The following is a 12,561-nucleotide window of genomic DNA, read 5'->3' as shown; positions in this document are numbered from 1 at the left end:
CACACACACACACACACACACACACACACACTTAATAGATGAATGAATGGATCCTTACCTAAAAGCCCATCTCTCTCAATTTTGTCCTGAAAAGGGGATACTTGAAGCTGTATAACTAGGTAACAAGCTGGTTCTCCCACATTATTGTATGGTTAAAAATACTCTTAAAGTCAAAAGAAGATTTAAAAAACTCTCCTTTTTAGAGATGTGATATTACACTATTTACCTCCCTTCCTTTGTATGTCACCAAAGCAGCCAGTGGTTTGGCGTAAAATCTGCTGTAGCAAAATCCCAGGCAGCCGTACATACTGTTTGCTGTGAGCTTCAAAGCCTTCTGTCGAATGTCATACTGCAGGCCACACAAGAACAAAAGACAAACAATAATATTGGCAAATGCTTAAGCATTACATTAGATGCCTTTCTAAATGACCAGTGAGGAGAAACCCTCAATATCCCTGGAAAAAAAAGAACTCTTAACACATCCAACCTGTCCTCTCAGAGACCCCAAAACTGAAGTCAGAAGGATCTTCCCCAGATACAGCTTTGCAGATAGAAGTACCTTCCATTTTGAGGCGCTCTAGTGGTTTTTTGAATGGTTTCCTACCCACAAATGTAAAATAGGCACATGCATTTGCCCACAGCATCATGTTTAAATCACTCTCAGATAATCAATTTCTAAAAGCTGAGACTGTCACTCAGATGTCTCTTAGTTGAAAAGTTATACCTGAAGAACAAGGTCTGGATTTAAATCTTGCTGCTTCATTAGCTGTTTGACTTGTTTTCTCCGCTCTACCAGTTTCCGGATCTCTCTGGGCAAAATGCCCATTTCTAAGCTTGGATCTGGCAGCTCGGGGATCTGTTCTTGTTCTTCATCCTGATGAACACACAACAGAAATTTCAGACAAATCAACTTTCATTAAATAAATTTCTAAAACATTTTGTGGGAGCTTTACCCTCTGATCACATGTGGAAAAAGTACTTTCTTATATTGTACAGTAAGGGTCAATAATGCATGGGTGGTAAAGAAAGACTGAGAGGGTTGCAGCAGAACAAGTCAATACTCCCACCCCTCTAGACATTGATACAGTAGATATCTTTAAAGGGGTGAATTTTTACACACGCTCCTCTCCTTTCTTCAACAAGATTGGGGAGAAACAAGTTTGGGGAAATTGTTTTTAAAATAAAACAGTAAGAGAGATTCCTAGGATTAAAAAAAACAAACAGCAATGAAACTACTGTTTTAAGTCATGTATACTACCAAACAAAATGCTATAAAATTTTTAAAACTATGGAAAATCATAGCAAATACTATAAATGTTTTAGACACAAAAATAAGTCTAAATACTAAATCAGCAAATTTCTTTCAAGAATTTGGAACGCATATTTAAATAGGTCATGACATTACTAAAAATTAATACATACATGGGTGGTCAAAAGTAGTTTTACAGTAGTGAGTACGAGAAACACAGTTTATTCTTGTATTAATTACTGTATTATTTTCCATACGAACTGTAAGCCTACTTTTTCCCACCCTGTATATATTCCTTAGCATATATGTAGTACCTTTTATCTATAAATTGCTTTGCAATCAGTAAAAGAATAGCAACATTCTAGAAAAGCAACCAGTAGTCTTCTTATATTATAATTTATAGCAAAAAAAGCAGGGAAAGCATTAAACCATTTCTCTCAGACTTCCATTAATTCCGTTAATAGACTGCAAAGAAAAGCCAGGCAAATTTGCCCTTTCAAAGATTCAGAATTAAAAATAAACCTCTTGGCTTAAAGTATGTCAAGTCGATGCCACTTGATAACCCAGCTTTTACAAAGTATCTAATTTTATAAAGATCAGTATCTTCCAATGAACAATCTTACAATAGTAGCAGGGACTTATTGCTTTCCAATATAGCAAAAGATGGTAAGAAACCTATTAAAGAGATCTTGGTATATATTCCAATCTATGGCGGTCAGATAAAAACTAAACTAAAAGGATTTAGAGTCAGGAAATTTATAATCCACGACCGGCTCTACTGCCACTACCAGTGTGGCACTAGCTGTTCTGAAGACCAAATGACTGACTGTACAGGAAAATGAGAACCTATAAATTGCTACATGTATAGTATTTCGTAGATTACCTCTAAGTTCCCTTTTAACTCTGAAATGATTCCATCATATATCCAAAATCCAAAATGAAAAATTCGAATAAAACGGGGTAGGGGGAGAGTGCTAGATAATGAAAATTATCACAATGCTGACACAGTTGCAGGAAATGCAGCTACTACCTTTTGGGGATGTCTACCTAATACCTTCTCTGTAAAATTATCCTCTAGTCCCATAGGAAGGCCCATTCTTAGTACCCATGTTTGTACTCTGAACCCACCCCTGTGGTCACAACTGATGGGACCAAGAGAGCGAGGCAAGCCTACAAGATTCTCTCTTCTGGGAAGATGGAACAGGGACTGAGAAACAGCTCCCAAGCATGTGGATGGAACTAAAAAGAAATGTAAGTTCAGGAGCTGGAGGGCAAATAGACATCTGCCACATGTACAAAGAAGCAGAGAAAAACAACATACAAGGTAGTATGTTAATTTATATCTTTTACTGCTGGAGAATCAAATCTAACCAATTTCCCTACTGAAAGTTAATAAATTATTAAGCCCTATATAAAACTGTTGACTGAAGGATCACTGGTTAGATTAAAATCCATGTGAGAGAAATAAAAAAAGATTATTTTAAAAGGGCTATTTAGTGAGTAAAATCATTAGGCAATGCTTGCATAGACAAAATTTATAAGATTGAAAATAACAAGTGTTGATGAAGATGGGGAACAACTCGCATACATAGCTGGTAGGAGTGTAAAATGATACAACTGCTTAGGAAAACAGTATGACAGGTTCTTATCAAATTAAACATATACTTCCCCAACAAACAGCAAATTCACTCCGTAAGTATTGACCCCACCAAAAATGAAAGCACAAATCCACAAAAAGATCCATATAAGAATATTCACAGCAGTTTTATTACCAATAGCCAAAAACTGAAGTCAATCCGATGCTAATCTCAGGAGAATAAAATGTGGAATAATTCCTCAGCAGTAGAAAGGAAAGAACCACTGGATGAAGCTCAAAAACATTATGTTGAACAAAAAATCCAGACACAAAAGAGTACATACTGTATCACTCTATTTACATGAATTCTAGAACAAGCAAGATTAAACTATGGTGATAGAAGTCAGATCAATGGTAGACATAGGGGAAATGGGACTGACTATGAAAAGGCAAATGTGATATAACAAAACTCATAGATGAAGCTAAAGCAGTGCTTGTAGGAAAATTTATAATTGTGTATATTTATATTACAAGAGACAGTCTGAAATCTATAACCTAAACTTCCACCTTAAGACACTAGACAAAGGGCAAACTAAACCAAAGAAAGCAGAGAAAAGAATAAAGATTACAGAAGAAATGAATGAAATAGAGAATAAAAAAAGCAACAGAAAAATCAAGGAAACCAGAGGTGCTTCTTTGAAAAGACCAATAAAATTAACAAACTTTGGCTATATTGACAAAGAAAAAAAGAACAGTCAAATTACTAAAATCAGAAATAAAAGAGGGAACATCCCTACTGAACTTAAATAAATAGCAATGATTTTAAAAGAATACTATAAACAATTTTATGCCAATAAATTAGATAACCTACATGAAATGGACAAATCCCTAGAAAGACACAAACAACTGAAACTGACTGAAGGGAAAATAGAAAATCTGAAAAGACCTATAACAATAGTTTGAATTAGTAATTTTAAAAAAAGGGGGGGGGGGGGTTAAGACCGGATAATTTTCACTAGTGAATTCTACCAAATATTTAAATAATTAACACAAATCCCTCACAGACAAGTCCAAAATACAGAAAAGGAGGGATTACTTCCCAACCCATTCTATCAGGCCAGTATTAACCTAATACCAAAACCAAAAACATAAGAAAAGACTACACACCAACAGCCCTTATGAATCCAGACAAAAACTCCTCAACAAAATACTAGTAAATCAAATCCAGCAACATATAAAACAAGATTATACGCCAAGAACAAGTGGGACTTATCCCAGAAATGCAGGTTGGTACAATACCCTTTTGTGATAAAACACTCAATAAACGAGAATGAACTAGGAACAGAAGGGAGCTTCCTCAACCTTGTAAAGGACATCTATGGGAAACCTACGGCTAACATTATACTTAATGATGAAAGATTAGATGCTGTCACCAAAGATCAGGAACAAGACATGGGTGTCTGCTCTTGCACTTCTATTTAACATTGTACTGGAGGTTCTAGTTAGGGGAATTAGGCAAGGAAAAGAAATATAAGGCATCCAAATAGGAAAGAATTAAATGATCTTTATTCACAGATGACATGATCGTATATCCAAAAAAATCCTATGGAATCCACAAAACTATTAGAACTAATACATGAGTGCAGCAGTTATTTTTCTATATATTAGCAATGAACAAATCTTGAAATTAAGAAAACAATTTCATTTATAATAGTATCAAAAAGGATAAAATACTTATGAATAAATTTAATTTTAATAAGTGCAAGACTTATACACTGAAAACTAGAAAACATCATTGAAAGAAATTACATACGTAAATAAATGGAAGATTTAACATTCTTAAGACAATACTCCCCAAACTGATCTACAGATCCAATACAATTCCTATCAAAATCCCAGCAGCCATTTTGCATAAATTGAGATGACTCTAAAACAAACAAAATGTGATATACTTCCATACAATTAAATATTCAGCAATAAGAAGGAATGAAGTACTAATACATGCTACAATATGAATGAATCCTGAAAACAGTATGCTAAGTGAAATAAGCTAGACACAGGTCACATGTGATTCCATTTATATGAAATGTCAAAAATACACAAATCTATAGAAGCAGAAAGAGTAGTGTTTGCCTAGACCTGGGAGAGGTGGAGGTATTAAGGGAAGTTACAAGTAAAAGTTAGGGGGTTTCTTTGAAGAGTAATGAAAATGTCCTAATATTAACTATGGTGAAAGTTATAAATCTCTGAATACACTAACAACCATTAAATTTAGACTTTAAATGACTAAATTGTATATGGTATGTGAATTACATCGCAATAAAGCTGTTAAATAAAAAAGACTCAAAACCAGTCAGAGTTTCCTCCTATACAACCCTCCCCTTTTTCTGACCACTAAAAAGGATATAATGTACCTTTTAAGAGGGAAAACTAAATATTTTGGTTCTCTTCTTTAAGTACTACTTTTAATCTCAATTTCAAGAGCCCCCCAGTTGAACACAAACCTCTGTAACCTTTTGTGTCTCTGAAGCAACTCTTTGCACTGTTGTAAAACAAATGTTGAATTCCTGAATGATGGAAGGATATAAACTGTTGAAGTCCAGAAGCAAAATGAACTTATCATAAAAACCTGCAATATAAAAGGCACATTACGAAGTCTTTTCAAAAAGTAGATTTGTCAAAAGATCACATTAGAAGTACTATAATCTGAAGTATGTTAGAAACAATATACTATCCAGAGCTGTGAGGTAGACAAAAGGAAAAAAAAGAGTCTACTACAATGCTATAAAAATGACTTGGACTAGAGTGAAAACTCAGTTCACAAAAGAGGTCCTCTCTCACCTTGAAACCAGCTACAACCAGCCCTTTCCCCAGAAGTTCCCAACGTACACCATTATGATAGGCAAACACTTCCCCATATCACTTTGGCAGGTGTCATATTTATTTTTTTTAAATGTTGTTAAATTCTCCCTCGAGCAAGCATTCCCTCCCATCTCCACCCCAAAAATATTTAGTGATCTCTACAATGAGTGGTTATATACATTTTTTACAATCATACCTTCAAAGAATAAAATGAGCAGCCCACTTACCTGTACACAAACTGTACTAAAATCACACAAGAGATGTATACATGTCAGTAGTGGAACGATCCACCCCTTTTTACTTGCAAAGGGTGAACAGAAAGCTACTATATTTCTCTAGGACACTTACAAAGAGTTTTCTTCACCTTAAGAAGAAACTGAATAAAAGTAAATGTCCATTAATAAGACAATAATAACAACAGCAAACATATTAAAAGCTTACTCTGTGTTGGGCACTATACTAAACAATCCCTTTTATTCCTTAAATGTCTCCGTGACAGATATTATTCTTATCTCAATTTTACAGAAAAGAAAACTGAGGCTTTCAGAGGTTCAACAGGAAGCCCAAGATCACAGCCAGAATTCAAGCCCAGATTGATCTAACACTGAAGGACAACTGTACTACTGATCTGTTTTACTACAGCTAATAATTTTAAATGTCTCCTACTCAGAGTTTAAGTTACTTGATAAAATTCACATTAATTCCTGCACAACAATGTGAATATACCTAACACCACTCATCTGTATACTGAAAAATGATTAAGATGCTAAAAAAAAGACACTTTCTCCTCTGTGTACCACAAAACATCTTTACTATTCAGAACAGGGAAAAGCTATTATCCTATTAAAGTTCAATTTGGTGGTTACTGTCTATACTTTCTTTAATTTTGCTGTCCAATATAAAATAATGTTATTATGAGACCTATTTGAAAACCTACAAAATATAATTCATGTCTTTTAGTTTCTCAAGCCTCACTCTGCATAAAGAAATTCCTTAACACCAGGGCAAGCCAGCCCACTGCTCAGCCTTACCAACTTTAGGGTCCAATACCAAGCCTCCAGCATAAGCTGCTTTCTTCCGTCCTTTCTTGTATTTATTGACATCTCCATCGATGTCTTCATCTTCATCTCCCTAATATCAAATGGAAAGATAACTTCACCAGCCAGCAACTAATTAACTAATTAAGAAGTTTTATGACTCCCTCCTTTTCCAAATGCAGTATACAGTTTTAACAAACATTCTGTAGTTTTAGTGGTAGGACCACAGTTATTGAAACATACTCATGAATACAAATGAATGCCAAGCATGGTAGTTACCAAAACAAATGCTTTCTCTCTGAGCTAATAAGTGCGCAAATTTGACTTTAAAATAGTTCTGAATTCATAGAACTTCACTTTTTAAAAATCAATAGATACTAGAAAAATAACTCTTGATATTATATAAAAGTTGGGTTTGTAGAAGAGTCTCCTTAAATTCATTACTCTAATATTCATGATATAAAAATAGAAAATTACTTCATATAGATATTACCATTATTCTAAACGTTAATATGGACACCTTAAAATAAGTATGTCCATATACTAAAAATTTATTCCCAAGTAGTTTGTTAATGGCCAACATTCAATGCTGCTCAGCAGAAGTCAAATTTCTCTAAGTCAATATTCCCTATACCAATTTTGATAATGTACATAAAATAAGAAAATACCTGAATCATTTTAATATTAAATTCCCATTCTGAATCAATTCTATCCGTGCCAATAAAATAGTAGCTAACTTTGGAAGCCACTTTAGAAACCTGATTGTGGTGATCTTGATGTCACTAGTACGTATAATGCAACACAAAAATAAAGGCTCACGGGTTTAAGAAAATAAAAGATTTAACTGGCATGTAGCTTTGTGTAGGGCTAAGTAAGGTGCCAAAACACTTTCTATGTACAGTCACGCGTCAGAGAGGCCTAATGCCTCCCTCAAAGAACTTCCTATTTTATAATTTTATCTGTACAGAGAAGAGTGGAAAAGGAAATGACCACACAAACACAACAGAACAAACCTGACTCAGTTTCTACAGTATACAGGGATTATTTTGGAAGCAGATGTTATCACAGCAAAAAAAGCTATATAGGTAATAAAAGGGGGTGATAAGAAAAGGCAAAATGCTATATAATTTTAGACCCACCAGTTTTTGCTGAGGCTTCCTGAAAATCTGCTTGTCAGGCACAATATAGTTGTTTTCATAAAATGCGTGAAGCAACAAGAACTCATTACGCTCAGCTCGTCCACCCATCAGCGTCCTAGACTATTAAACAGAATTTCTCTTTTAAATTTGAGCTCAAAATCACAACAAATAAGAGCAACTTTGACCTGGTAAATTTAATCATAGCACCTCCTTCAAAATCATTCCTCATAACAAGGGCTATTTTTTAAAGGTACTAAATTATTCCTAGCATTTTCTTTAAGCATTATAGTTAAAAGGAGACAAAAAGCTTAAAATACTGACAACTTAGGCTATTTCTTTACTTCCTAGTGGGCCATTCCACAAATGAGACACAGCCAGATGTTAGAGATGATCTTATGTTCACCCAAATTTCAACATACTGCACCTGGTTTTCCTCCCCTTCTCCCAACCAGTTCTTCATTTTACAAAAGAAGCCCAGCTTTCAGAATACAAGTCACTCATTTTATAAGTATGCATTTAGACTCATTATCATATAACAACTACCCCAAGCAAACACTGAATCCAACAGGAAATGCTTTTTCCCCCTCCAAGTTAAATTTACCATAATGTTCCCAGCGATGTTAGTGATCTGCAATGCTAATGGAAGAACATTTAGCTCACACAAGATCTGCAAAATGAACCTGGCATCTTTCCAGGTGTGTTCCAACAGGTACAACAGATGAGAAGGTTCACTGTACAGAAAAGTAAGAATGAAACAGAATCAAGTAATTAAACGAAACAATGACTATAATCAGAACTTCATAAAATATTATAAAAATCTTTGGTATAAGTAACCAGAGCAACGGCACTTTGGCTTTGAAAATAATTTAAAATAAGGTCGGTATAAAACTAGGAATTCATTCATACCATCAATCCCAATGCCCCTCTCAAAACACAAAAAAATCCCACAAAAATAAAGTGAAGTTCTGTATTTAACTACAACCTGGAAACTACCTGAAACCTTTCATTCATTCCATCTAATAAGTATGTCTCGCATGCCTACTATGTGCCAGGTATCCTGTCCTCAATGGGCTTGTATCCTCATAGGGGAGACAAAGTATAAATAACAAATTAAATATATGTATGGTATGTTATGTAATGCTAAGTTAAAGCGAGAAAAAAAAATGAAAGGGAATATTAAGTGTCAGGAGCAGAGACTGAATTTTCAGCTAGGGAACCGGGAAAGAGTTCACTGAGAATAACTGGGTATCTGAGGGAAGAGCATTCCAGGAAGACAGAACAGCACATTCAAAGGCCCCGAGTTAAGTGTAAATATGGTAGTTCTAGGACCAGGATGGAGACCAATGGCTGGAACAGAGAGAAAGATGGAGAGAACAGAAGACAAGGGCAGAGTTAATGGCAGAGAGACACAGTACATAGGACAGCGGTTCTCAACCTGTGGGTCGCGACCCTTTTGGCGGTTGAACAACCCTTTCACAGGGGTCGCCTAAGACCATCCTGCATATCAGATATTTACATTACGATTCATAACAGTAGCAACATTACAGTTATGAAGTAGCAACGAAAATAATTTTATGGTTGGGTCACAACATGAGGAACTGTATTTAAAGGGCCAGAAGGTTGAGAACCACTGACATAGGACCTTGTAAGTCAACATAAGGACTTTGGATTTTACTCTGAATGAAACAGAAAGCCACTGGAAGATTCTGAGCAGAGCGCCATATCTGACTTAACTTTAGCAGGATAATCTAGTTCTGGGGTTGAGAATAGAAAGCAAGGGGTCAAGAGCAAAACCAAGTAGGCCAGTGAGAAGGCTAATATAAGACCTAGTCATCCAGAGGAAAGAGGTTGGTAGTTTGGACCAGGGTGAGTCCAATGGAATGGAAAAGAAGTGATCAGATCTAGACATATTTTGAAGATAGAGCTGTCAGGATTTCCTGAAAGACTGAATGTGCATGTCAGAGATAAGAATCATGACTACCTCAGAGGTTTGGGCCTGAGGACAACTTAAGTTTCCAGCAGCACCGGAAAAATAGAGTTACCATTACTAAAGGAAAGACTACAAGAGAAACCTAGGGGAGAAGATCAGGAGCTCAAGTTAAGTTGGAGGTTCATAATAGACACTAAGTAGAACAGGCAGGTGACTACATGAGTCTGGACTTCAGGGGAAAGTCTAAGCTGAAGAAATGTCAGTGCGAGGCATCAGTACCCACATGGTATTGAACTCTCTGAGACTTGATGAGATCACCTGGAAAAGAAGCACAGTCAGAAAGGGAAGCAGTCCAAGGACTCAGGAAGAATGGGCAGAAAACAAGTGGCCAGAGGGGTAAAAGAAACCTTATTTAAGAAATAATCAAGCACAAAGTTCCAGTTACACAAAATGAATAAGCTCTGGAAATCTAATGTACAGCAATGTGATTACAGTTAACAATATTGTATCATATACTTAAAATTTGCTAAGAGGTTAAATCTTAAATGGTCTTACCACACAAAAAAATTGTAAGGTGATAAGCTAATTAGCTTGAATGCGATGATTATTTCATACTGTATATGTATATCAAACATCAAGTTGCATACCTTAAATATACACATTTTTTGTCAATTTTACCTCAACAAAGCTGGAAGAAATAATCGAGCAATCTCTCTAAATAACTTAATGATTTCTCAGTTTTTATACTTCTAAAATATTTACACTAATTCATGAATTAATGAATTAAGGATGAAAACATAAATATCACATTAATTTCCAAACTGCTCTTAGGAAACATCAAGATGGTGTTAAGTGAGGGAGATAGAGATAAACTGATCAAAGTAGAATAATTCAAAAGGCAAAATGGTTCAAATTATTATTGAAGTAACGGAGATGGTGGTGTTGACATGAAGACAATGTTCCTCTCCATAGCACCACACGCTCCTAAGAATGGTACTGCTGTCTTTCTTTTGCTAATTTCAAGACAAATCCAATTCTGAAGCATCCAAGATCATACCTGTACATATTTCGCATATTTTCCACGGGGATTACAACCCTTTCAGTTTTCAGAATCTGTTGAACAAGTTCAGACAAATGGTAGCTTTTACAACGAATTAATTCTTTTGCCGAAATTTCCACATCACAGATCATTCGGCCACAGGTAGCATTTCTTTCACCATATCCACTCCTGCCCTACAAGGGAAAGACAAAAAGTAAATAGCATGGAAAAGCAGGCACTGAGAGAGAACATTTTGTGCTAACTTATTTGAGGGTAGCCCAAAAATTCCAATAATGAAACTCTCATTCTTCCATTCATCCAGTCATTAATTAAATATTTTTGAACAACACTTTTCTAGGTACTCGGATATAGCAGTGAACAAAAGAGAAAAGAGTCCTGATCTCATTTGAAATATACAATAAAAAATAGGTATCATAAAACAAGAAATTATAGTTTTAGGTGTAACAAGTATATGGAAAAGAGAAAAAGTAGAGCAGGGTGAGGAAACAACGTATTTGGCGAAGCTGAATCTTAAATGGGGTTGTCAGGGTAAACCTCGCCAAAAAGATGCTATATAAAGAAAACCTTGAAGAGGGTAACGAGTTAATTTAGGCAAGTGTTCTGATGAATTGTTAATAACCTCTCTATTACCTCAAAGATATGAATAAGGAAAAAAGCAAGAGCAGTGGCTCCAATTCCAATCCTCTGAAGAGCATTATAAAAGGTACAGATTTCTAAGTTCTCTGATGAGACAACATGCCCATTTTATTTGGAGACTTTAAGTAAAATAAGATTTCAAGCATTGAGCAGTATCAAGTTTAGGAAACAAAGGCACTTCATACAAAACACCAACATCTCTCTAAGTCAGCGGATCTCAACCTGTGGGTCGCGACCCCTTTGGCGGTCGGACGAACCTTTCACAGGGGTCGCCTAAGACCATCCTGCATATCAGATATTTACATTACGATTCATAACAGTAGCAACATTACAATTATGAAGTAGCAACGAAAATAATTTTATGGTTGGGTCACAACATGAGGAACTGTATTTAAAGGGCCAGAAGGTTGAGAACCACTGATCTAAGTGAAGCAAGCAGGTAGAATGAAAGTGCATGGGCTTAAAAGAATCAGATAGGCCTATGATTTTGAACAAGTTCTTTACAGCAGGCACTTAGCCCATTGCCGTCTTATACATTCAGTGTCAGCTCCCTCTCATCCTTCCTTCCCATCGCCTCCCTGAATAATCACACTCAATGAACTCTGAACCCTGAAACTCTGCTCTACAGTAGGCTAGTGCTTTGGTACAGCTGAAGTGGAGGTAACATATATAGGCTGTCTCCAGATTCTAACAGCTAATTTAAATAACTAGGCAGTGGAAAAAAAATACAACTAAAAGACAAAACGGACATCATCCAGAACCACAGGAAGGCTGGCTGAGTGGAAATTCTACAACTAGAAGGAAAGAGAAAAGAACACTGAGACTCAGAGGAGGTGCAGAAGTGCAGAGGTACAGAGGCGCAGAAGTACCGAGGCGCACGTGGAAAGGGCTGGCAACTGAGGACGTGGTTGTCTTTTTCAATTGGGAGGGAGTCTCAAGCTCTCGACTGCTCTGAACTCCAGTTCCAGGCAAGTCTCTGGGGACCCAGACTCATACGGGGAGAAACTGGACTGTCTGGCATCGGTCGGAACTCGAGGGCGGCTTTCTCTCAGAGGTGCTTGCAGCGATTACC

At 36.1% G+C, this 12,561-nt stretch overlaps 1 protein-coding gene across 2 annotated transcripts in view; it reads right to left on the bottom strand.

Annotated features, from left to right (window-relative positions):
- The window catches only part of POLA1 (polymerase (DNA directed), alpha 1, catalytic subunit), a 314,757-nt gene that overhangs the window by 262,452 nt on the left and 39,744 nt on the right, over positions 1–12,561 (bottom strand). For both annotated transcript variants that reach the window (XM_014536066.1, XM_005861768.2), the window contains exons 20-26: positions 10,851–11,026; positions 8,465–8,594; positions 7,864–7,983; positions 6,719–6,818; positions 5,330–5,454; positions 725–874; positions 227–349 (exon numbers count right to left, since the gene is read on the bottom strand). In XM_014536066.1, the coding sequence (XP_014391552.1) occupies positions 227–349; positions 725–874; positions 5,330–5,454; positions 6,719–6,818; positions 7,864–7,983; positions 8,465–8,594; positions 10,851–11,026 (924 nt within the window). The remainder of the gene's footprint in view (positions 1–226; positions 350–724; positions 875–5,329; positions 5,455–6,718; positions 6,819–7,863; positions 7,984–8,464; positions 8,595–10,850; positions 11,027–12,561) is intronic.

Source organism: Myotis brandtii, unplaced genomic scaffold (assembly GCF_000412655.1).
Source record: "Myotis brandtii unplaced genomic scaffold, ASM41265v1 scaffold156, whole genome shotgun sequence".
In the NCBI taxonomy this organism is placed as follows: Eukaryota; Metazoa; Chordata; class Mammalia; order Chiroptera; family Vespertilionidae; genus Myotis; species Myotis brandtii.
Note: the sequence above shows the minus strand (reverse complement) of the source record. Positions and strands in the feature narration are given on the sequence as shown.